The 26,777-nt window shown below is 39.1% G+C and overlaps 1 protein-coding gene across 3 annotated transcripts in view; it reads left to right on the top strand.

The window, feature by feature from the left end:
- The first annotated feature begins 5,745 nt into the window (after positions 1–5,745).
- Positions 5,746–26,777, top strand: part of myo9b (myosin IXb) — a 33,173-nt gene continuing 12,141 nt past the window's right edge. For 2 of the 3 annotated variants that reach the window (XM_086074901.1, XM_086074910.1), the window contains exons 1-27: positions 5,746–6,247; positions 7,506–8,238; positions 15,714–15,808; positions 15,866–15,928; positions 16,019–16,118; positions 17,463–17,563; positions 19,594–19,717; positions 19,815–19,904; positions 19,982–20,098; positions 20,363–20,497; positions 20,605–20,717; positions 20,813–20,954; positions 21,346–21,535; positions 21,612–21,687; positions 21,855–21,947; positions 22,085–22,124; positions 22,204–22,314; positions 22,394–22,474; positions 22,773–22,883; positions 22,969–23,091; positions 23,163–23,312; positions 24,071–24,216; positions 24,300–24,641; positions 24,883–24,964; positions 25,098–25,295; positions 26,398–26,504; positions 26,589–26,671. In XM_086074901.1, the coding sequence (XP_085931027.1) occupies positions 7,507–8,238; positions 15,714–15,808; positions 15,866–15,928; positions 16,019–16,118; positions 17,463–17,563; positions 19,594–19,717; positions 19,815–19,904; positions 19,982–20,098; positions 20,363–20,497; positions 20,605–20,717; positions 20,813–20,954; positions 21,346–21,535; positions 21,612–21,687; positions 21,855–21,947; positions 22,085–22,124; positions 22,204–22,314; positions 22,394–22,474; positions 22,773–22,883; positions 22,969–23,091; positions 23,163–23,312; positions 24,071–24,216; positions 24,300–24,641; positions 24,883–24,964; positions 25,098–25,295; positions 26,398–26,504; positions 26,589–26,671 (3,745 nt within the window). In that variant the 5' untranslated portion in view covers positions 5,746–6,247; position 7,506. The remainder of the gene's footprint in view (positions 6,248–7,505; positions 8,239–15,713; positions 15,809–15,865; positions 15,929–16,018; positions 16,119–17,462; positions 17,564–19,593; positions 19,718–19,814; positions 19,905–19,981; positions 20,099–20,362; positions 20,498–20,604; positions 20,718–20,812; positions 20,955–21,345; positions 21,536–21,611; positions 21,688–21,854; positions 21,948–22,084; positions 22,125–22,203; positions 22,315–22,393; positions 22,475–22,772; positions 22,884–22,968; positions 23,092–23,162; positions 23,313–24,070; positions 24,217–24,299; positions 24,642–24,882; positions 24,965–25,097; positions 25,296–26,397; positions 26,505–26,588; positions 26,672–26,777) is intronic. The other variant, XM_086074919.1, reaches the window with a different exon arrangement.

The raw sequence follows: 26,777 nt of genomic DNA, 5'->3' as shown, positions 1-26,777 counted from the left end.
TTAAATGATTCAACTGAATAAGTAAACCTAGTAGCATGACGCCCTACTGGTTAGCACATCTGCCTCACAGTTCCGCAGTGAAAGTGACTTTGAATGCTTGTTTGTCTATATTTGATGGCTGACGACCAGTCCAGAGTCTACCCGACAGTCCATTCAACACCTGCCCCATCATTCTCTCTCATTCCCTCCCACCGCGCTCCTGTTTCTCCTCCCCTTACCACTCCTCTCTTTTTTATCCACACAAGCTCTCCTCCCGACTCACTGTTACACGGTGCAGCTGGACGAGCACAAGGCTGTAAAAAAACGACCTACAGTAGAAAAGCTTTGAAGGCCTCGTCTCCGAAGGCGCTGGTAAGCATGCTAAACACACCACGGTAATTACTCACTTTATAGGTGACTGATGGACACTTAATGGAAAGGGAATTGGGACGGTTTGATAGCATGCTTTCCTCTCTGTCATTTTCACGTTATTGTTATTCGCTATGGGTAACATTCCTGCCTCACAGTTCTGAGGTTTAGGGAACGAATCACAGCTCCAGGCTTCCAGTATGAATTTTTCATGTTCTGCCCACGCCTGCGTGGATACTCCAGCTTCCTCCCATATCTCAACAACACCCATGCTAGGTTCGTTGAAGACTTCAAATTGTCCATTCGTGAGAATGCCAGAGTGAATGATTATTTATATCGGTGTTTCCCAACTTTTTTTTTTTTAAGCTAAGGCACATATTTATTACATTAGGACTCCACCAAACAAAATTGTCAGAAAAAAATATATGCAGTACAGTAAAGTATACTGAAATAATTATGAGCTTGTATCAATCTTGTATTAACTTAACAAAATTTGAAACATCAAATTATGGACTTTTTCCTATTTGACTGGAAAAGCATTTAATGATCAAAATGACTGCTCTGGGAGATCTAGTGCTAAACAGAGTAAAATTTACACTTGGAATAGAGTAAAATATTCAGAGTGAATTTTACTCAAAGTATTTTTAGTGTGTACGAGAGAATTTGCCTATCCCATAAAAAAAACTAGTAAATATTTTTGAAAATTTTGTAAGGGGAGATTTTGACTACTGCTACAAAAAAACAAAAACAAAAAATAGACAAGGGATGAGGAACAAACTCGCGACCTTCAGCTTTGGAGACTGCCACTCTACCACCTGAGCTATGCCACTCCTACTGTTTGCTTATATCCAAAAGGAGACAAAACATCATTTTTGGTCTCTTGGAGTTACAAAGATTCCAGCTGACACCAGTGATATACTAACACACAGTAGGACCTGCGTGTCCCAACCTGAAGTTGTGAGTTTGTTTATCAACCCTTGAGTGACTTTTTTAAAAAAAAAATTAATTTGTTTTATTTTACTCTCTTCCAAGCGTAAATTTTACTCTGTTTAGAGTGGAACCAAATAACTGTTTAGAGTAAAAATTTACTCTACAACATTTACTGAGTACATTATTTTCAGTAAATACATTAGTGTAACCCTATTCTATTCATGGGGAACTTGAACCGAGAGCAGTAAACAGTAAAAATCTGCAAGTAATTAATGCCCGGCCCCCATCCTCCTCACTACCTTTGTCTAAAGGAAGCTCCTCAACTCACTTCAACATAGTATAGTGAAACCAAGATGCCAAAAAGGCATTTTTCAGCAAGTATAGCCACCCCCACCAAAAAACAAAAAACACTCAAATAGGTGAATTTTATGAATAATGAACTGTGAATATTTTGGACTAGATATTCCGCTGCACACCTGTTAAACTCTTGATTACAACACAAGTGGTCCACAAAATGGATAAAAGACTGAATCTTGAATTGTTTTTCCCTTTATATATATTCGATTATTTGTCCTCCATCTTGAGGTTTAACCAGCCTTGCATGAAGGAAAGCGCTTTGCAGTTATTGTTAGCCGCCTCAGTGATGACACGTCTACTCCGCAACCGAGAACGACGACAAAGGCCACAGCTGCCTCTTTTCTGCCCCTGGAGCATCCAGGCGACGAGTGACATAATGGCGGCCGGTCTCAGGTAACCTTGCATAGATACCGTTGATCAAGGTTTTAGTTTCTCTCACAAAAATATTTAATGTATTTCTATACATCAGTGTTGGGAGTAGCATCTAAGTAAAGTAACTCACTTAATTGTAAGTATGAAGTGCCTACACAGTAATAATTGTTTACTACAAGTAGCATATTTTGCTAATTTATCTACTGTATTCTAGTGGATTAAAATTAAATGCCTTTTCACTGGATGGCAGAAGTTCCAATTAACCTGTGTACCCAAGTGTTTTCATTCACACATTGCAAAAAGATCGTCATTATTCCAGGACTGTATAAGGTTGTGCATTATGTTACGAAAGGAACAAGGACATACATTGTATTTATTTGGTACAGTTGTATATTGTGGAGCACAAATGTTATTACTGTTTGATATACAGTATTGTATACATCACTAAATGGTGAGTAGGGGAGACTGGGACTAGTTGTATGAATTTTTAAATTTTTATATATTTTTGGGAATCAATACATCATATATAAACAAAATGTATACCAGATGAAAGACCAAAGTCTTAGGTATATTTTTGTATTCATGTCATTTTCATACTTTGTGTCAGTGCAGAGTTATAAGCCATCAAATAGATGGAGTGAACATGTGACATGTTGCCCCACCAATGGGTAAGTTGTCACACTATGTGGGGTAAAATGTCACACTGGATTAAAAGGACAAAATTATCAATTTTTCCCTGTTATTTTTTTGGTGGGATTGTTTGTTTCTACAGCAAGAGAAAGTGTCATTGTTCTTGAAAATTTACCATCATCACTGAGCAAACTTTAACATACATTTTTATGAAATAGATTAAAGTCCTTAGGAACTGCTGGCATGTAGGTTATAGCTCTCAGCCTCAAATGCCTGTTTTGCTCCCCTTTAACTGGAAATTTGAGATTAAATTGAATTTAAAAAATAAAGCATTTCAGTTAATGGATTGATAAATGTTTCATCATGAAACTTAAACCAGTCCTGACGTGGGTATACTGTAGTTCCAGCAACAACTGGAAAATCATTTTTTAGACAATAAAACAAAACTAATTTCCTCAAAATAAGACATTTTAAGGGCAATTCTGGCATTTGTAAACCGAATTGCCAGTGCTGCGTTTTTCATTGGCCCATTCTTTGCATATGTGACAACAAACCCCAAAATGACTGAGACAAGTTGCCCCAAACTACCATGTTGGCAATTACTTGCTCTAGTTTAAAGTTATCTTAAAATAGAGCAGTGACTGAGGTATGACAAGATGCCTGATTTTCCCCTATAACAAGTCCACATGATTTGCTACTAGAATTTGTCTAGGTGCGACGCCTGTTTCAAGATATATGGAGTTGAAATTTTTTACTTTGGGTTGCGCAAAACAGATAATTGGCACTCATCTCAGTTCACATTGTGCTATTCTCTTCTCAGACAGTACACAACCCCTGACCATTTATACAAAGAAAACTAGTATTCCACTTTTTCGTTGCGCCCTCTGGTGGAGAAGAAAATTGCAATGTGACAACTTATCTGTGATACAACTAGCTCCGGTCTCCCCTACAATTTTCCTTAAAAAAAAATAAAAAATCATGTTAAAAACGAATTTAAGGTGTTTTTGGGAAGGGCCCGGAATGAATTAATTGCATTTCCAACTAACGATGATTTAAGAAATGAGTGTTACGAGCCTGATCAAGTCAAGTCATCTTTATTTATATATAGCGCTTTCAAATAGCCTTGGCTATCACAAAGCGCTTTACAGAAACACAACATAAAATAAACATAACATAAAACATCAACAGCAATACATTCACAACAAATCTCAGATCACATAACAAATTACCGCAAACCTCTCTATCCCAAGGCACCATTACAAATTCATCTTCTTACATTACACCTGTTACAATGCATTTAAGTAGGTAGGAAATTAAGTATTTTTCTTATAACTCTGTAGTGATGGATGTCCACTTTATTTCTACCTTTAAAAAGCGTCTGACTGCAAGGGTAAGGTTAATACTGTTGGAGTATTAATTCCTTACAAGTGTAAAACATAAAAAAGATACGTTAGGGTGAATAAACTGAACCCTTGGTTTCTATTTTGCGGTAATTTCTGAAACACCCAAAGATGCCACCGAAGGTGCTAGATTATCGTGGGAGTAGTTCTTGCGACAGTCACTTGATGGTGAGCTGGCTTGATGACAAATATCAGCATGATTCTGGTAGAGGTCCAACAAAGCAGGCGAGGAAAGTTGTAGGCTACTGTAATTAGTATTTTTACAGCTTGCAAAGTGACCACATTTACAGCATTCTTGCAAAAGGGAAGTGTTGTAATAACTAATAAAAAGGATTTATTTAAGTGTTTTGAGTACAAGGTTTGAGGATACTAATATTTATAAATAATTTGATTTGTTAATTTTGGCTATTCGCATTGGGTGCTAATACCTGAGCTGGGTAAAGCCAGTATCTTTATCCATGAAATGCAACCTCTCTCGTGGAATTCCACGTGGACTGAACATGTATGTAACAGGACTGAACATGTATGTAAGTGTTAACTCAATTCTCTTTTTTTACCTGCATATTTCATAAAATAATGCTTTTTCCTCCCCTCTCAGTTCCGATTTCACTTGGAGTCTTTTCCTGCAAATATTCATAATACACCAAAAAAACTGTCCACTTCGACTTTTGTGAAGACTTTAGGTTATGTACTCCTGTGCCTACTGAACTGGACCCAGTGTGTCATTTTTGGAAGACTGGCTCAGTTCAGCAGGAACAAGAGTGACAACTCTTGTGACGACCTTCATAAAGGCGGCTAGCTACAACACGATCATCCAGGTTTGGAGTGCAACAAAAAGCAAGCAGCAACAATTCCAAATACACTACACATAATAAAAATGTGACACCAAAAAGTACTAAAATATTGACAAAATGTCAAATATAGGATATTAGAAAAAAGATATACTGACAAATTACTACATTCGCAAAGTTCTTCTGCTTTGGGTATCCATGGCAGAAAGATGGTGGTGAAATAAGTCAGCCTAAAGGTGAGCTATGGAATATAATTAGCAATTACAAGACTTACTATTATATATATATATATATATATTATTAATATATTTAAAAAATGTACGTTGATGTAATAGAACAATTTTTTGGGCATATTATTGAAATTAAGTGTTTTTTTAATGAATTATTAGTTCACCACTAGATGGCAGTAAATTCTACACACTGTAACTTTAAACATGGCTGTTTCTGCATCGGAGGCCTTTACTTATAAAACCAAGGCGGCAACACAAAAATTGCTAAAAAAAAAAATTTTAAATATATATTATTGTCAATTGCTTAGCAGTAAGTTAGTAAAATGACTGTGTGATTATGTGACAGTGATTGACCGGTGGTCAGCCTATTGCCCATCTCGAATAGGGTCCAATGATAACAAGCGCTCTAAAACATAGATAGATGTTTTTGTTCATTAGAAATCTTTGTTTTAAGTGAATAAATTAATGGATGAATTTGTTCAAATCTTTGTTTTAGATGGAAAGAATGTATGCTGTAAATGCCGTGTACATTATTATTTGAATTGTGTGTTGTTGGTTTGTGCAATAAAATTAAGTTTGGCCAAAAGATAAATAAATAATCTTGTAGTAACACTTACCTGTCTTTGGAGGGCGCTCAAGCCCTCAAGCTCACCTGTAACGACACGTTACATTAGAATGCACATGTCAGTCTGTATTCTTAGGCTGAAACCTATAAGAAAAAAGCTCTTGCTTTAACTATTTTTCTTCTTTCATATAATTTTTACTTAAAAGGCACACATTTAAGTTAAACTGAGGCAAAGCTGTGAATTGTTGCCTCGAGGAGGTGAAAATGGGGTGTGGGGGTGAAAATAGGAAGTAACTTTTCAACTTTCCTCCAACGACAAGCAGCAGGAGAGAAGACGTCACGCGAATCCTGAAAACTTCTCTACATACTTCTCATTTCTCTGAAAAAGAAGCGTTATCGTCGCCGAAGTGCTTCCAAGTTGCTTTTTCGTCATTTAAAAGTGGACTCGAGTGATTTCTTCGCCTACCTTCACCGGGAAGAAACGCAGGTGAAGATAGTTGTTTGTTTTTTCCCCCTGATTCGTGTCATTGGACTTTTTTCTTTTTTTTTAACATACTTTGTAACGAGAAAACTCCTCGACAGAAGTGCTTTCCCGAGATGAAATGAGAGTTTTTTTCTTAAAAGGTAAGCTCAATTTTATCATTGCAAAGTGTTACATGAACTAATGTCGCAGAGTTGATCACAAGGGTGTGTTTGCTCTTAAGGGAATTGTTGAGATTGGAAAAGATATCCATTCGAACGTTAGCATTTTACACCATGCAGAATCTATTTCTTTTATTTATATATATATATATATATATATATATATATATATATATATATATATATATACACAAAACATTTAAAATAACTTGAGTCACAAATACTTTAAGTTGGAATAAATAACATGGACATATACGTATACATATATTATATAATTTATTTGACAATTAACTTTAGCATACCTGCTTGAACACGTGTATGTTTTGTTTTTAGATTTGGGGGGGGGAAATATCTACATAATAAAAAAAAAATCCTGATTCATTTGATATACGTTTTACTGATTCAGATTATTGAAAATGTTAATCAAAATTAAAATATTAATTATCCATTTAATCACTTACACTCTTCAAGGTGACACAAAAAAAATCTCTATCTCTTAGCTCAGGTAAAACATAATTTGTATGGATAAAATGCTCTACCAGTAAATCATGTTAACATTTCAAACAGTAAGTATTATGGTTTAAAAGTTGTTGATCGTTGCTATTCTATTTAGCATCTTCGAGAGAAAGCGTTCCTTTCCGTTTCTCTCATGTGGTGCAATAGCAACAAAGAAACAAATGAAAAGAAGTGGACTAGATACAACTTGGTCAGTAAAGAGCATGATTTGTAACAGCTATGAAACATGGCGGAAGGTAGCTAATATTTTTGTGTTTTTCTCTCTTGTTTTTGTATTTCCTTCCCAATATTTCAGAATTAATAATATAATGTTTTGGTATACTTTCAGTATTTTAATCTAAGATTTTTGTTTTTGTTCTGGTATTTTTATTTTAAAGTCTTTTTTATTCATATAGTAATTTTTTTATTTTTCAGGTTTCATTTTCATATATATAATTTGTGTATTTTTCTACTTTTCTGCCAAAATGGATATTTATCTATTTTCCATGCAATGCTTTATTTTTTTATTTTTTCTAGTATTGATGTTTGTTTTAATATTAATTTATAATATATATTATCCATCCATCCATTTCCTGTACCACTTATTGCGAGCATTTACATTTTTTATTTATTTATTGTGACTAAATTAAAAATGACTCATGCAATTATGCTATTAGGGTAAAAGTGAGTAGTTTAAGTTGCTTTTACAAATATTGTATTCCATCTGGCTTCATCTTTGCGTCAGGATGAGTACTTCCGATGGAGAGGCCCGTGTTGTGCAGATTTACCAGAAGCTCTGCCGGGATGCGGCCGCCCACTGCTCGCTGCAGGTGGGTGCGGGAGACACGGCCGCGGTGGTGGTCTCCAACGCCGTGGTCACTCTGGGGCTGGACTCCAGCCGCCAGTACAGCCTGCTGGAGGTGAGGACGAGCAGCGACGAGGAGCGGCTGCTGCGTGTCAATGACTACCCCATGGAGAGGGTCCTGTTGTGGCCCCCGGAGGCCCAGAAGTGGCACTCGCAGAGCCTTGGGTACTACTTCACCCTGGAGGAGGCAGAGAACAACCCCGCGGAGGTGTACGACGACCTTTGCAGCCTCCCGGCCGTGACCGAGGATAACATCGTGGAGGTTTTACGCTGTCGTTTCCTTAAGCACAAAATTTACACATACGCCAGCAACATCCTGGTCACGCTCAATCCCAACAAGTTTCTGCCGGCGTACTACAACCCAAAGTATGTCAAGTTGTACGAGAACCAGCCGCTCGGCAAGCTCAGCCCGCACATCTTCGCCATGGCTGACCTGGCCTACAGAGCCATGCTGAACTACAAGGTAGACCAGTGCATGGTGATGTCCGGCGAGAGTGGCTCTGGTAAGACTGAGAGCAGCAGCTATCTGGTCCACTGCCTGACGGCACTCAGCCAACAAACTTACTGCAGCGGCATGGAGCGCGCAATCCTCGGGGCCAGCCCTGTGCTGCAGGTAAGGCCCACGATGCTGTTTTTTTCCCCTTTCATTTTGTTTTTAATGAAACTAGGAATGAGAAACCTGCAGTCTGTGGGTTGAGGTGGCACGCTATGTAAAGTTCATGTCATGATTTTTTCTACTTTCTTGTAGCAAGCTGAAGAAAGTGGCTGTTACCGGTAATGCGCCCAAAATTGTTTGCAAAGTGCCAAAAAAAAGAAGAAAAAGTAGTAGTAGTTGTGTGTTTAGCAGTGTTGGGAACGTTACTTTAAAAAAGTAATTAGTTATAGTTACTCATTACTTACTTAAAAAATTAACTGAGTTAGTGATTGAATTACTTCATAATAAAAGTAATAAATTAAAACTATATAAAACTATTTTCACTACTAAAAATTTTTTTTTTTATACCAAACAATTTGTATATATATTTTTTAAACATTATTATTATTATTATTATTATTATTATTATATTATAATACAAGGAATTCAAATTACGTCCAGGCTTTATAGGCTGTTTTCATTTATTTTTGTGAGTATTTATGTCACACAAATGCCTTACTCCATAATATGACACATCATACAATAATAATAATAATAATTTATTAAATTTGGAGTGGTGATGTATGTTCTATCACTGCCAGTTACTACAGCAATCACAATAATAATAATACAAATAAAATAAATACTGGATAGATGGTGATTTGTGGCACATATGTCATCTGTAGGTAATTTGTAGACAGTCTTAGCCAGTCCCTCCAGGATTTCACGGGCATTTTTTATGATTGTTGCGGGCTAAAATGACCAATATTAGATAAAAGAAATTGCCAATGCTATTAAAATATACTTTGCTTAATGCTATCATGGCCAAAATCATAGCCATAACTACTACTATATTTACCCCTCAGAATCATCAGCTTCCACTTGACCTTTCTGAAAAACATATGCTTTTGTACACTTTTAAATATGAGAGTATGGTGATATATCTTCAGATTATAATTCTACACATTTTTAATGATTGAATTATGTAAAAAAAAAAAGAAAAAAGGCCAACTCTAGGTTTAACGTGCATCATTCACATACAAATGTCACTCCATGAGTGTGAGCATATTTCTTTCAACACTTTTCACTGCAAAATGTCTTGCAAGCTTACTTCGAGCCTTGAATCTAATAAATAAATTGTAACGCAACGCATTTCTCATACAATACCGATAACGGCGTTTCACATATGGGAAGAATAATTAGTTAGATTAGTCCATCTATGAAAGGTCTATTGGTTTTGTAAAAAGAAGTTTCCCTAAAAAAAAAAAAAAAGCTTAACTCTGGAATGACTTTTATAAGGTTTTTTTTTCTACTCATGATTCATTTTTGACTGGTGCGACTGGTACTCTGAAAATACTGTAATTTTAAAAACTATATAGAAGAAATGTTTGATGACGAGGGATGGCATGGCTCAGTGGTAGAGTGGTCGTCTCCCAACCCGAAGGTTGTGTGTTCAATCCTCAACCCTTGTGACCATGTTGAAGTGTCCTTGAGCAAGACACTGAACCCCAATTTTCTCCCAGTGGACCCAGTTGGTGTATGAATGTGGACAGTATGTGAATGGGTGAATGTGATCTATCTATCTATCTATCTATCTATCTATCTATCCATCCATCCATCCATCCATCCCTAAATCAAATATGTCACTAATGTCAACTATTCCAGGACTCCACTGTTCTGTCAGTGCAAATCAGATACTATTGAATATAAGACCAGGTACAAGACAATGCAGGAATATTTGAAATTCCTTAGTTAGTTTAGAGAAAGACCCTCTTTCTCAGATCCTCTTTTATTTTTATTTTTAGGACGCATTCATCATCACTTCTGCTCCAAAACTGAAAGCAAACAGTACAGATCATGCGTACGGGAAACACTTTTTATTTCTATTTTCTACACATGACTGTCACTAAAAAGTGCTGAGTGATCACAAAGCTTGGAAACCCCAATGTGATATTTTGTTATAAGAGAAACTCCCTTAAAGTTCCTTCAATTGTAGGCATTTGTGGGAGATTTTTATTTTTATTTTTTGCCTTGGAATATAAAGCAAAACTAAAGAACTATTTCCCTAGTCGGACTTCGTCAAAATACTGCATCCTGTTACGATAGGCACAGCCAATAAATTATGTGTCAGTTGGTTAGGACCAGGGCAAACATAATTTCACCTTTTTCACATCACATAATTGCGTTTTAAAATTGCCCACAATCTACCATAACGTGATTCCGATTGGGGTTCACTTGGGCGCTTTCCCTAGTTAAGTGTTTGCAAATGTTTGGGGCCTCGTGTTCAGTACATTCATTTTCACCATGATACATAACATGAGATGAACAAAGATATTCTGACCGATTATCAAACAAGGTAACATGTAGCCTTGCTGTTGCTCCTTTTTATTTTCAGTCAGTCAGCGTCACATTGCTGTTTCTCACAGGTCAACTTTAAGTGGCTTTTCTCTTTGTGCTATGGTCACCTTTTTTGTACACGTGAGTCGTAGTCAGTAGTAATTACAATCTGTAGTCGCACCAGCTTTCAGTTTCAGTTGGCAAACCAGTGCAACATTGTTTGAGTGCACATGGATATAAAACTAGGCTGAACGCTAAAACGTGGCCAGGAAGATCATGTGACCTACATACATCTGCAGTATGTAGGTCACATGATCTTATAGGAAGCAAGTAGTGGTAACATGACATTTGATAGGCACATCTATAAATCAGAGTCTGCATTATGATGACACAGCACCTTTGTAGGTCATATTGATGAAAATGTGTTTGGTAGCATTCCTTGGGATATTTTCAAAGTCAGTTTCATTGAGTAACATGAAATTTAGTAGGCATGATGTTTATTAGGAGTAGACGCATGAAAGACACATCAAGTCTGCCATTTTGGTTTAAAAAGCGGCCATTTTAGTGTCATGTCATCCACTTCCAGGGGTTCAAGAACAAAATCCTCGCAATTTTTATCTGATTTTGACCTAACTTGAGCTACATATACTAGATGGATGGGCAATGCCAAATTTCATATGGATTTGAGTTTTTGTCATTTTATGTAAGTGGAGTATGGCAGCCATAAAACGCTAAAGTCGTAAAAATCTGGTCACAAATGTTTTTTGTGTGTGATAAAGGTCCAACCCTAAAGAGAATCATGGGTCTGGTCATCATTGTTTTCAGCTTTTTTTTGTGCCCAAGTACTAGATCAGTGATGTCCAAACTCGGTCCTTAAGTCCTGCAGGTTTTAGATATTTCCCTGTTCCAGTGCACCTGTTCCAGTGAACAGCATCATTATCAGGCTTATGCTGAGTTTGGTGATGAGCTTCAGGTGTGTTAGAGAAGAGAAGCATCCAAAACCTGCAGGACTCCGGCTCTCGAGGACCGAGTTTTGACACCACTGCACTAGGTGGTGCGACGCCTCTCTTGGAATTAGTGTGTCTGTTATTCTTCTGTTCTGACAAATTAATCACCAAGTCTTGGACTTTGCCAAACTGCTACTAAGGAATTTGCCCAAATTAGCTGCAATTTGTACAACGACTGATCATGGCGTCAAAGTTTGATGAGCCATTCACCAGGAAAACTTGGTGTGCTGAATCAAATCCCGTTATGTGGATTTTAGTTTGGCTTCCTGATTTGATATGCATTGGAAGACAGAGGTTGTATTGGTGTGGCCTTTAGCCAAACCATTCGTAATTTGATCACAATTAGGACCGAAGTGCAAGCGTATTGGAATGTGGTCACTGGAATTCACGTGTCTGAGTGTGAAGGGATGTTGTTTACGATTTACTGGAATAGTTTTGGTGCATTTTTTTCGCTCCCAATGTGAGGATTCCCCTTTGTCCCGATGACTCACGTTAACTGCGCATTTTGTTGTGTCGGGTGGGTGGCGCTTCACGGTGGGAATATGCAGGGCGTTGTCTTGGAGAGGTAACACCACAGAGGGAAGGTGAAACGTGTCAGAACAGGCTCGGCCAGGTTTGCAGCTTAATGCGCACATCACGCCATGCGTGCGCACGCGCATGCATACACACACACATACACACTTGTCACCCTCATAAAATAATGGCCTCCTAATGTTTTTGTTTTTTTTGCCTTTAACACCTCATTAGGATGCTGGGCTGGCCACCTCTGCTAAAATCGTTCTACATCCTCCTTAGTTAATCAGATCGTTCAATTCAAATGAAATTGACAAATATAATCAGTATTTGGTTCTGTTTTTTGTGTTTTTCAGATTATTATTTTTTTAATAACTTTTTTAACAATTATTTTAGGAAGGTGACTACATGCTACTTGAGTTCTTGTGTGAACTTTATTTTAAAATAATTTTATAGTATTTTACCTTCATCTTCCAATTTAGAATCGTTTTTGTTCAAATGCATCAAGTAGACAGGATTTTGACTTGACAAATGGCGCTTAAATATGTAAAACAATTTAAAAATGACTAAGCAGACAATGATATATATAAATATTACATGCAACAAATTTAATGTACAGTTGAACCTCGGAGTTTGAACGTCTCGGAACGCGTACAAATCGGAGTAAAAAATGCCTCGGAATCTGAACAAATTTTCGGAGTTCGAACACCCAAGCAAAGCAAGCTAAGCCGAACCTACCTTGAAAACGGGTAGCCGAGCGAAACCGAGCAATGCCAAATGCTCACCTTGCGGTAGTTGAGACGATGCACTGCTCATTTCCAGTCAGATCGTGAATTCTCCCGGAGGTGCTCCATACTCGCGAGTGTATTTTGCTTTTTCTTCGCCATGGGCCCAAAGAAAGACAACAGTGCCAGTGGCAGCATAGAAAAACATACAGTGCTACGAACCACAATGGAATTAGGAAGGAGATTATCGCGCTGTTGTAACTGCCGTGACTACTTCTGTAAATACTGGCACGAGGACCCCCCCTTAGCTGTTCAACAACGTGCATGACGTTAAACAACACACACAAGGACCGCTTAGTAGTCTAACAATATGCCCAATGTAAAATACAGAATATGCCCAATGTAAAATACACAAACTCAACACTGAACTAAAGCAAGCATTAACATTTATCATCCACTGATGCCGTCACACCACAACAACAAAAAGTAAGATTTTTTTTATTGTTTAAATATGTATTGTACTGTAAATGTAAAAAACATAAATATAAATTAAAATAGTATTTTTCTGTTTTTGGAGTTTAGGAACGGATTAATTGCATTTACATTGTTTCCTATGGGAAAAAATGTTTTGGAGGTTGAACAATTTGGACTTTGAACACTTTACAGGAACGATTTATGTTCAAAAAAATTTGGTAATATTTATTTATGTGCGGGCTGCCAAGTCCTATCCATTCAACCTTTTAACTCAGTTATAGGCCTGCAGGAAGTAATTTGCAAAAAAAAGGCACAACAACTGGAGTTGATATTGAGGGAATTTGTAGTAATCCTTCCGCTCAATATGTAACGCTTGTAAAAATAGCACTTTATAGGCTTGCTTTACGCCAATAGCCTGAAAGTGTTTTTCATTCAAATATTTACTGTAATAATGACTTTACTACAACTGACTGAATGACTTTACAGCATGGCTCAGTGGTGGAGCATTTGTCTTCTGAATCCCAATGCAACTGTTATGAGATCTATCCTTTGCCTTGGTGACCATGTTGAAATTGAAGTGTCCCCGAGAAAGACACTGAACCCATAATTTGCTCCCTGTATGGTGGCAGCCGACCACTGCTGTGTGAATGAGGTGCAGTGTAAAGTGCTTTGAGCACCATATGGATTAGAAAGTGTTTTACAAGTTCTGTCCATTTACCATTTACTACTACATAGCATACCATTAGCACAAGTTTGTGACTTTATGGCACGTTCATCTTACAAATTCGGAGGTCAGCGCCAGAAGTTCATCATAAACCAAAACACCCTGTCACGTGTTCATTAATAGAGTTCATTTCAAGAGGGCCTTGGTGGAGGTCTGTGCACTAATCGGATAAGTCAGGAACAATATCAATATGTAACATATAAACAAAGCTGTTACCATGGTGATAGTACAAGTATTTCATCTTGCTCGATCTTTATTCCCGCATATCCGCAAAAAGATGAAAGCATCCAAGCGGAACATTCCAGAGATTCTGTTAAGTGTGTACAGTACCAGCCCAGTGTGTATCTTGAGCGTAGTGTTCAGGTGTAGCGGAGTTCTGTATGTGTTTGCCTGTTAAGACACGACCCTCAGCAACATTGCCACTGGAATGAGGAACAACCCGTGCCTTCTTTCGACGACTCAGGTCTCAGATATAGTTTAGCTTCCCTGTGGGGGAAAGACCTGTGTGTGTATTTATTGGTGAGATGAGAAGGAAACTTAGGCTATGCTTGTCAACAGAGATCCTCCAACATGCAACACAATCGTTTCCATGATGCTGGTTGGCTTCCAAGTTATTTCAAAGCCATTTTTTCCCTAAAGAAATAATGTAAGGTGAAATGATCCGCTGTCACCTTCATTAAATCTTCCTGACTGGAAAGGTCAAATAGCATCTGACTTTGTGGAGCTTGCTTGAGTCTTGTGTTTTACTACCATGCGCCCATAGGCCCCACACACATAAACAACATTTTTCGCAATATACAGTAGTGTCATCCACCTGTCTCGAACACATACAGGTATTTGGTAGGAATCTAACAAAATAGGCAGGAAAGTTTGTTTTTGAAGGATCCCTGGAAATGGATAACATCATCCTAATAATAATTGTTTAGTCTGTGATAGCAGATTTCCTTTGTCTTTTTTGGGAATGGATTCTTGAGACTTTTTGTGTGACATGTCATAATAAACATGTCTACCAAATGTCATGTTGCCAAGTGAAATTGGCTTCAGGGGCTGACCTAAAAAAAATCTAGGGGCTTTGAAAAGGTTTATTTTAAGGATGCATGATAATGGTATTTTCAACCGATACGATAAACCAATCATTTAGAACGTGCCGATGTCGATAAGTAAGCCGATAATTATTTGCATAATTAACTTGAATACAAATATACTTTCGAGTCCTACTATAAGTACAAATACATCGAAACATTTGTAACGCACAAAACAGTCACGTTTTAAAAATTCTACAAAAAACTGTGAGGGTAACATTTTGGGGAGACATCCTGAGCCACAACCACAACAGATGGACCAACGCGGCAAGTCTATTATTATCGGTGGATTTCTTTATTATCTGGTTTATCTGTATGACGTCAAATTGGCCGATAATTGCCGATAATTATCGGCCACCGATATTAACGTGCATCCCTAGTTTATTTTTGACCAAAACGACTCTAAAATGGTCACTTCAAAACAACTTGGGCAGACTTTCTGTTGAGGCTTTTTTATGGCATGCCAAAATTTCATGTGCACAAGTGACGGTGGCTTCCAGGGCTACTTGGAAATGACCATTTTCACCAGAATGACTCAAAAATGTCTGCTTCATACCAAAAGTCAAAAGCAGTCTTCCTGTGTCTCCAACAGGCTTTTGGCAATGCAAAGACTGTAGCAAACAACAATTCCAGTCGCTTCGGGAAGTTCATCCAACTCAACTACCTGGAGAGCGGCGTCATCCGAGGGTAAGAGTTTAATACTAGGTGGTAATCGGCAACCTGTTAACGCTCTTTTGTCTTTAGGGCAGTTATCGAGAAGTACCTACTTGAAAAGTCCCGACTGGTTCACAGAGATAAGAGGGAGAGGTAAACGTGAAATACACCTTTTCAGGTGCCAACATCATAAAATCTTTTCACCAACACAAACGCATTTATGACTGTTGGATTTACATGCAGAAACTACCACGTCTTCTATTACCTGCTGGCGGGAGCGTCCAAAGAGGAGCGGGAGGAGTTTTGTTTGTTAGCCCCTCAGGAGTATCTCTACCTCAAGCAGGTACCTTTGCTCTTTGTCGGATGAAGTACGTTCTGAGCATTGAATATTGTACTAACTAGAGACTTGAATAATCACTTTTATAGTATAATTTAAATCGCTGGATATGCATATGTGGTTACATCAGGTAAAATGATGTAAAGCGTGCAGGCCGTTTTTGCATAACTCGGAGGCTTTAAGTGACTGCGAGAAACTGACCTGATTTCTATTCATGTGTCTTTTGAAATGCCTTCGAAAAGCTTTCTTATCTCGTAGTATCAGCCAACCTTGGAAAGGGAACATAATGTTTTGAGCAGACAGCTAAGGAGTCATTTTACTGAAGCTGAAATTCAAATTGAGATATTAAAACCCTCCTGTTATATTGTGGGTCAAAAAAATTCTCACTTTAAAGTTTAACACTAGAAAAGATATTTAAAATATATTATTAGGAAATGTTGCATAATCTTACTGCTTTACAGAGAACTTGTTTTCCATAATCCAATTAATCCAAGGAACTGTTTATGTTCCCTGGTAAATGCTGTTGTTTTGGTTGGCAACAGAGTTGAAATTGATTCCGTGGTTTCATGTCTGTGCGGAAACTATAGCATTTGCATTGAAGGAATTGTAGTTTAAAAAAAAAAACATTTTATAAAAGAAGCCTTTCCCAACCATATGGTTTGAAATGCGGCAGGTCATATTCACCAAAGTATCCCGAGAGACCATAGAAACGAGCATAACAGGAAATTAAAGTGTCAATCAAGTTGATTTCAATGTCAATGTAACTATTTCTTTTCCATCCCTTTATTCAATAACATGCCATTGTTTCAAATTGACAGTGCAAAAAATGCACTAACCAAATTTGATTATAATTCAGTTACTGGTTTGTTCTCTATTTTGTGTCAGAAAATAGGGAAAAATGGTGATGATGGTTTTCCAGCCTAAAAGTGAATGTTTGCAAATGTCTTGTTTTCATTCAATGAAGTCAGTCAGTCTGCTTTCATGGAGTACGATAGTAATCTGAAAATATTTACTGAAATGCCAAGGATTTGGGCAATTTCAAGTGAAACTATTACCCTAATTGATTATCAACTAGTTATCAATTAATTTGATCGATTAAATGCAGCACCTCTTAATACTATACGAGATCTTCAGGGTGACACCTCCGCTATCTCACTTAGACCTAACAGGAGCCGCCTCGTGATGATAAACATACAATTGCTTAGTCATCTGGAACAAGGCGTGCAAAAACACTTGGCTAATGACCAACATGCCGCATCACCAAGTCAAACGATATGGTTGCTCTTGTTCACACGCTTTTGAGCCCATGTTGTGGGAATTGTCATTATATCTGTCCTACTTGTTCTTCAGGAAGACCTCCCCTTGGACGATGAGGAAAAGCTAGTGCAGGAGTACAAGAGGCTCCATCAAGCCATGGAGATGGTCGGCTTCCTGCCCTCCACTAAGAAACAGTATGTACGCTTTTCAAGGTTAACATATTTTTGCAAGTACAGTAAACTTTTGATATTTACGGCTTACGGGGGAGCCCTGCCGCTTATTGTACAAAAAACACAAGTTAGTGACGCCCCCTGAAATTGTTTTAAAGGACCTCAGCAATAAAGCAAACATTGGCACTTATTTTATAAGAGGGCCGTATCAAGATTAATTAGTAATAGCGTACCGCAGAATACGTAACACCACACTGAATTACTATTCATGACTCTAATGACGGCCGTCAAACTCGGCTGTTCAGTCATGCTGGACGCATGTGAACAACAGTGGCAAAGCTATTTTAGCATTTTTTTCTCATCATTCATTATTTTTGTCGGGGTAGGGTCAAATGCCGAAAAAAAGACGAAAATCGCTTACCTCTTCGGAACGGCGGTGGCCAGCAAGGGATCAGGATTGCCATCTGGCCCCAAACAAAATGTTTACTACATATGAAGGTGAAAGGCTTCACCTCGTTGGCATTAAACTGGTCTTTTGGACGTCCGCACAAGTTGAACCCCCGTTCACATTTATCCCTCTGAGTTTTTGGCTTCGGGGAATGAATACAAAAAATGAAATGCATTCTTCATATATGGACGGTCGTTGTTTCTGCAAGTTCCATAGCAGCAATGTTTACTTTGCATGTTTTTTCTGAGACAAACGAGAACAAAAACAAGCAGTTACGAGCATGGGTCGTTTGCGAGTGTACGTCTGTTGACCCCCTTTCGGTTCACGCTGCTGCCTTCCGGTCCAAAAATAGCACTTGTGCGGCACCCTATTAACTGATTTCTACAAAACAAATTGATGACATTGAAAATGCAAGCTAGCTTCATGCTAACACAACACAAAACGCCAATATCGGGCTAACTAATAGCATCAGGGTTGCGGCGTTATAACCCATTAAGCTTGGGATAGTGATCATTATGTCATTACTTAATGTTTTAACAAATTCCAATATTATAGTGCTATTTTTTTTATTATAAAATGTTACAATTAATTTTTTTTTGGGGGGGGGGGCATTTCCATTAATTTCAATTGGAAAGGGAGATTTGAGATGTGTTTAAGTAATGAGCATGTCATGGAACAAAATAAACGTGTATCTCAAAGCACTAGTATACTTAAAAATAAAAGGCTTCCAGAATATTTGATTTTGGAAAAAAAAAGCACTGTGTGGCGTGTATGTGCACATGTGGTGAAGACTCTCCGTAACTTCCACTAACCCAGGCTATACTTGCCTCCTCCCTGACATAGAAAGATGTTAGTCTCTCGGTCGAGACCATGTCAACACACTTTCTTGATATTGCTCTATCACAAACACAGACGCACACACGACATTGGACAGTGTAAAATCATCTTTAATAGCGCACAGGGAACTCATTTACACACTTAAATTCATCTGAGAGACTGTATTTTCCTTGGTAGTTGCTGCTGTTTTGGTTCACAATCGAGTTTATATGGCCTCTGTGGGTAACTTTTAGAACACTTCCAAGTGCAGCTACTCATTCGATTAAATGGTAAATGGACTGCATTTATATAGCACTAAAACTACACCATATGGTACCCAAAGCGCTTTACAATTAAGCTTCGCATTCACCCATTCACACACACACACTCATACACCAGTGGTTGACTGCTGCCATGCAAGGCGCTGCCAGGTCCATCGAACTCACAACCTTACAGATGGGAGATGACCACTCAACCACTGAGCCACGCCGCCCCATAGATTAGAGACTGGCAATTTAAGGGTCTTAGCGCAGGAACGACGTCGATAAAGTGAGGGAGTGACTAATTTCACCTCATCCAGTTTCTGCCGTCAAAAAAAAGTGTCGACGACAAGTCCGAGCTCGCCAAGCCTCAATCGGAGAAAAATGTGGCGTGTTTGTAAGAGAGTGTCTGACAGTGTCAGTTTCGATGGTGAATAATGCTGCAAACTGACTGGCACACAATGTCAGCGGTATTTGTAAATTTGATGCACGTTCATTAAAACAATGTCTGTGTGTGTGTTTGTGTGCAGCATATTTTCCATACTCTCAGCTATCTTGCTTTTGGGCAACGTGACCTTCACTCCGTCGGAGAACAATGAAGTTTTGGAGGTGGGGCCAGCTGACATTTTGTCCACCTTGTCAGACCTACTCAAGGTATGTTGAAATTCTAAGTGGAATGTTTTTCAACAAGGCTGTGTTTAGTATTATGTGCATTACTTCTGTCAATCAAAGCTGATTTTATTCTTTTCAGGTCAAAAAAGAGCTGCTGGTGAAGACTTTAACCAAGAAGAGGGCCTTAATGGGCAATGACACAGTGTTTTCACAATGCACACTACAGGAGGTACAGAATGACTCGTTGTTCATCTGCATTGTGCATTGTAATTTGCAACTGGAGTTACATTTTTATTTTGTTTCAAGGCCCTGGCAGCACGGGACTCCATGGCAAAGTCTTTGTATGCCTCTCTGTTTGACTGGATCGTCCTTCACATCAACCATGCTATGCACAATAAGCGGGACCTGGAGGAGTCCATTTCTGTAAGCCAACATCTGGGAATTTGGATAATTTTTAAACAACCGCTCTAAACAATTAGTCTATTAGTAGTTGTTGATTAATCGATTAATTTTGACACCTCTAATATTATGTTACGCCATGGTATCTTGTTTTGTTACTGTATCAAACATTGAGATGTGATGTTATCTTATCTTATGGTATGCTACAATATCTAATCTACAGTATGATCTGTGCGTTACATTGTGCTTTGTTATGTTTCTTAATGTTGCATTATGTTTGTTTTTCAGTGTTTGTCCATCGGGGTTCTGGATCTGTTTGGCCTGGAAAACTTGCACACAAACAGCTTTGAGCAGCTGTTCATTAACTACAGCAACGAGAAACTTCAATGTTACATTAACCGGCAAATCTTCACGCTTCAGCAAGTAGGAAAAATATTGATATGAATTTGATGATTGTATGGTTCTTTGTGCCACTTGGATAACGTGTTCTGCTTTTGCAATGTGAATACTGATTGTAACAAAATTTTCAGGAAGATTATGAGGCCGAGGGCATCAGCTGGCAAACCTTTGAGTACAGTGACAACAGCAAGTGTATTTGTCTTATCAGTCAAGGTCTCTTCAACCTATTGGATGAGGAGAGCAAGTGAGATCATACTTAATCAGATTTCATTTGTCTCGCGAAATATGTGATAGAATTCAGCAAAACCGATTAAATGTCTGTTTTTGTGTTTTTGTTAGCCTCCCTCAAGCGACAGATGAAGCGCTGTTTGACAAGTTAACGCTGCAGCTCAAGGACGATTCGCTCTTTGCAGCCTCCATTGATCGCGAGTTATCATTTGTCATTCAGCACTTTACTGGCAATGTTACATATTGCATCAAGGTGAGACAGTTTTTCTCACTGATTTCAGTGTTTAACGGCTTTACTTGCTTTTAGATAAGGCAGCTCAGAATAACAGGATAATCTGGGGTGGCCAAGTAAATGATTCATTTTGTTCCCTAACTGGTGATTCTACTGTATTATTTTTGTTATGGATGTTGTATATGAATTTGAACACACATTCCCCAAAAATTTGTGCGGAAACAATGCAGTCCAGTTAATGAATATAGTACTGCAGTATTTATGACACCCTTAAACTTCAACTCTCTTTTGAGTTACTTTCATCACAGCCTATTTCGACAGCTAATGATATCACTTGTACTTCTGTAACTTCAAGAGAAAACAGCATCATTGCACTGGTACAATTTAATTGTCATTTGTTGTGTTCTTGCAGGGCTTCTTAGAGAAAAACACGGAGCATGTGAAGCCTGAGGTCGTATCTCTTCTCCGTGGCAGCGAACGGGCGTTCCTGCATCACCTGGTAGCGTCCAGTCCCGAGGCGTTATTCCGTTGGGGTGTGCTCCGAGCCATCTTCCGCATCTTGGCTGTATTCAAGAGCTTGGGACTCAAGCACGCGGAGAAAAGTGGGTAGCTTTAGCGGATAAATGTTTGGAAGCGCGGCCCGCATGTTTTATGCGTGTTTTGTGTTTTTCAACCCAGTGGCCGCCCGACACGCCTCTCGAAAATCCCTCAGGGACATGAAACAGAGCAGCAGCCACATGGACAGACTTTCCAGGTATTTCAATGTCCCCATTACATTTTTTGTGGTGTTGAACTGTACTATTCTTTTTGTGGTCTCTTGTGAAGAAGAGATGTAGTTGTAGCTTTTTCACACACTAAACAAGTATGTCTGCACCTCACTCTTAAGTATACGGTATAAGCATTGTTTGTTGATTTCTGTAGCAACAGCTGTACGCTGGACTTCTCCTTTGATCGCTCTGACGAACATCCTCTTGACGTCTTTGAGGACATCTTTACCAACTTTGAAAAGAGGAAGTGAGTAAAAAAACATGTAACTTCGATTCAGTGATGCTGCTTAACCCCTTTGAACTCTGTTGCTAACCTAAATGGCAGCACTTGCGTTGATTAAGTCAACACCACTATATGCGCTTTTCACAATATATTTTCTGCAGGAAAACAAGAGCCGGTCGACAGAAGCAACTTATTCCAAAGGTAAAGTGATCATCTGATTCTCCTGGTTGCTTTAAAGTGGACTGGAATGTTTTTTAACATTTTTTCCCCCTCACATCAGAATCTCATGAATTTGCGCTCACTCCAGCACGTTGTGGGTCTTGTGGCGCACAATCGCACGCGTAAATCCGTCTTACGGCCTGCAACGGTGACCGTTTGCGCTCAGTTTCAGGTCCGTCTGTTCAGTTTACTACCTAGTCAATAAATCAAATATAGAGATGTATTGATGACACTCCTTGCTCTACTCACAGGCATCACTCACAAAGCTGATGGACACTATCGGAAAAGCCCAACCTCTCTTCATTTTCTGCTTGCGTTCCAACGTGGAAAAGGTACACCAATTGCAATGTTAGCTATATAATGTAATGTTGCTCTCCACATGAAAGTAATTCAGGTCAGAGCACCAGGCAATGCGAGTGAATCTTCATCTTGCGGGTTTTCACATGCTGAAGAACTATACAGTGGTCCCTCGCTACTTCGCAATTCACTATTTGTATTTGCGTCCAAAATTCATACATTATGGGGTTTATCTTGGGTTGAACCTTGCTATTTCGCCGTTTTTTTTTCCAGAGATTATTTTCCATTCATAGCTATTCACAGCTTTAATTAACTTTTTGTTTGTTTTTACAGAAAGAATTACACTTTGATGAAGAGCTTGTGCGTCAGCAAATCCGCTACACCGGCCTCCTGCACATGGTTCAAGTGCTCAAGTCTGGCTATAACGCAAAATATACTTTTAAGGTGCTCCATTATTATTATTACTATTATTATTATTATATCTGGTTTGCAGTACATTAGAGAACTAATGACTGTTTTTAAATCACAGGAATTTGTTGAAAAATTCCGGATGTTGCTTCCTAAAGAGGCGACAGAGTCTCCCGAACACATCACTAAGCTATTCACCAGCATGGGCTTGGATCAGACCACCTACCAAATAGGAAAAACCAAGGTAGGTTAAGGTATAATTAAGGGGCAAAACGTCATTTGCACTCACTATTTTGCACTACTATTGTAATATAGGTGTTCCTTAAAGAAAAGGAGAGGCAGCTGATACAGGACACCCGTAACAAGGAAGTGATGCGTCGCATCGTTGTCCTGCAGCGCTGGTTCCGTGCATGTCTGATTAGGATTCACTTCCTGCAGAAGAGAGATGCCTCGCTCATTATACAGGTAGCTTTCACACACTACACTCTAAAAAGAGAATTGTTGACCAACTTAATTTAATTGCTTCAAGTGGTAACACACAATTGAATGAAGTTAATCCAAAATTAATATATTAAAGGTGTATTGTGCTGTTTGAAAAGGTAATATTAAAGCTTTTTCTACATTATGCATGCTCCACCAATGCCTAGATGAGTACGAAGAGCCCTGACTGTTTCTCTGACTGCACCCATCAGCTTTTACCTTCCTTTTATAGTAGACTGTGCGGACCCGCACACTCCACAGATTCTTTGTGGAGGGGGCAGAGTTTTTCTTACCTAATTTGAAGTCATGTCTTCGTTTGATAACTGTGGCTGTCGCTTTAAGATCGTGCACGTACTCGCACGCGCACCATGACAAGCCTGACACAGATGCTCGCGAGTAAAAAAAAAAGTGACAAACTGCACAAAGATTCTTTAAGTTAAATGATGATGTGATTAAACTTAATGACCTCATCATTAATTAAACTTAATATATTAACTTGGATTAATTTAATTCAATCGTGTGTTACCACTTGAAGCAATTTAATTAAGTTGGTCAACACTTCTTTTTATAGACTTAAGTTGGTTCAACTATTCTCTTTTTAAAGTGTACACAGTATTACTTAAACTAAACAAACGAGTTACTTCCCTGTTTATCATCCTGATCAGTTATTCGAAATCTACCTTGTAATAACAAGAGAGAAGACTAAAGGTGCCCAAGCATATTGTTTCATTGTATCATTCCAGAGGAATTGGCGCGAGTTTCACGAGAACCGAAGTAAAGCCGCCTCAGTCATCCAGACAGCGTGGCGGACTTCACTCAAGAGGTCTGAGAAAGAGCACAAAACAAGCAGTCAAGAGAATTCATCAGAAGGTCGACCCTCCCGAGCCAGGTAGGCTTTTTTTTCTTCTGTGTTATCCATACAAAAAAGGAATGAATAAGAGTAGTTCACCAGAACGTTGGTCCACTGCACAGCTTGTCAAGAAAAGGACTACGTCGCCAACACAACGTGGAGGTGAGCCCTAACAGAGGCGAGCAGGCTGACACTGTCAACGGTCAGTCCGCTGCGAGCAGGGACAGGCGAGATGGTCGCGGTTCTCCGCCACCCCTCAACCGGCCACTGTCCCTGCCTTTGGACGCCAGAGTGAGCAGCGACGAGACGCCCGGAAATGCTGACTCCCCGAAGAGCAGCTCCCTCCAGCGCTACAAAGACACAGGCGACTTTAAGGAGAAGGCCGAGAGGTGGCGGGAGAGAATAAGCGACGAGTCGAGTCCGGAGGTGAACAGGCGGCAAGACAAACGCGAAGATGACTTCCGGTAAGTGTAGACGAGACGAGTACATATGCACCTCCCTGAAGTCACCATAAGGATGGATGTTTAGACTGGTATAGCTTCACCTCACCTGTATTCACTAGAAGGACTGATGACCCACAGGGATATTTTAGGAATATTTGTTTTACTCAAATGTACAGATGGGATGTTTTTAGGTATGAATGGATGGATACAGTTCACCTGAAGTCTCATGTTTTCATTCCAATCATGTACTCACCTGCCACAGGCTCAAGGGGAAGTCCATGTCCGCTGATGAACTGTCCAAGATCAGCTCATCTGGCTCCGATAGCTCACCGTCTGCTAGCGAGGTAATGTAATAAACGTTTTAGAAACATTTGCATTTTTAGTTGTACTTGACACCCAAATGGAGGATCCTCGTGTATTAAACCACGCAAGCTCTTGAGGACACGTGCTTCAAAAATCTCCCTGGCCCCCTGTCAGGTCAGGGTGCGCTTGCGCAAAAATCCCAGGCGCAAGCGGCGCTTAGCCTACGCCCGCAGTGGCTTGATGGTTAACTTTGCCGGCTCCGAGGAGAACGAGTACTGGAGCTTTCCGCTCCCCCCCTTCAGTCCCCGCGCTTCCACCCTGAAGACTTCGGCCAGTAGCGTGGACGTCCGTGCCTTCAAATCTCGGGTCAAGGTACAGAGCAGAGGAGGCTGCTGCGCATTGCACGGCTTGCATGTGCATGTTCCCCAAAAAGAGATGGATGGCTGCAATGTTGTGGGACTTGTCAATGAGCATAAGAATGCGCTGATGCTTTTTGAAAGAAAAGGGAACACTTCTTTCTATTTCTATAGCTTGTTTCTGATTCATTGACACTGACCTCACAATTCTGACTTACGCATTTAAGTTCTCTTTAGCAAGTAATCAATACACGAACCTACAAAGTCCATGCAGGAGGGCCTATGCCGAGATTTTATTCTTTCTGAGGCAGACATGCAAACCGCTGCCCTACAATTCATACTTTTTAAAAATGTATATTTTGAGGGTTTTTTAAAACTTTTATTTTTTCAAATCATGTCATCCTGTTGTGTTCTCAACTAATTGTAATGAGATATATACTGTACTTAAAAAACAAACATCCAGTTAGGTTTATATGGTTTGTACCAAGACATGAATCAAAATGTGTCCCCACCCCCCACCTCCCCATTTATTTATCATTTGAATTATTGATTTAATTTTTTGTTTAACGTTGTAAAATATCATGTGAGCCCTTCAATTCATTTGAATGGGACCAATGCTTGCTCACCATTAAAAAAAAACACACACACACAAAATAGGTTGATTATAAATATATATATATATATTGTCAACAACTGTAGCCAGGTTGTTGCTTACCATAAAAAATGAAAAACGGCATGTTAGTTGTAAGTTGTTGTTTTTCTTGTTTTCATTTATGTTTATTATGCACACACTTGAGTGGTTATAATACAGGCTGGTAGAGTACATAAAATGAATAAATAAAAGCTAATTTTTTGTTTGTGTGTGCATGAGGAGGCCGAGAAAGTGCTGGTGGCCATAACACATGGTGCAGTTTTGAATGAAATGTGTTTAATGGTGAAGGTGCCAAGCAAATGGTGTGGTGGTGGGAGAACAGCAGAAGATGGGCTGGGGTTACTAAAGATGAGAGGGAGGAAAGTCTTCCGCTTTTTTTTCTCCCCCCCCCCCTTTTTTTTTTTAATGTTAAAATTTTTAATTTTTTTATTTTTTTACGCCATTGACACACTTGCCTACATCGCAGATGCCCACAGAGCCGGACGGATCCAGGTACAGCCTTCCTGCCAGGAGCTCCAATGAGGATTCAAGACTACAGCGGTCCAACCAATCACAACTCACCACCCCTGAGAAGTACACCGCCACTCTCTGCATGATGCAAACAGTTGTTTGTATCACTTTAAACATGTTACTGAATGAACATTGTTTTTGCTGCAGAATTTGGTTTCTTAGTAGATTCCTGCGCAAGCGGGCACCTAAGTCACCCGCCAACATTGAAACTCACTCGCAAGATAAATCTGGTAAGTGTGTTTGTACCTTCAAATTTAGGAGGGCTGCCTCAAGCAAGACAATCAGATACATTACCAGTAGACCAGCTTGAAATTTCGATATAGTGATGTATCTTAA

The sequence above is a fragment of the Leptonotus elevatus genome, chromosome 1 (genome assembly GCF_054856555.1).
Source record: "Leptonotus elevatus isolate MCC_2025b chromosome 1, RoL_Lele_1.0, whole genome shotgun sequence".
Lineage (NCBI taxonomy): Eukaryota > Metazoa > Chordata > Actinopteri > Syngnathiformes > Syngnathidae > Leptonotus > Leptonotus elevatus.
The sequence above is the reverse complement of the archived record's forward strand: the minus strand, read 5'-3'. Positions and strand labels throughout refer to the sequence as shown.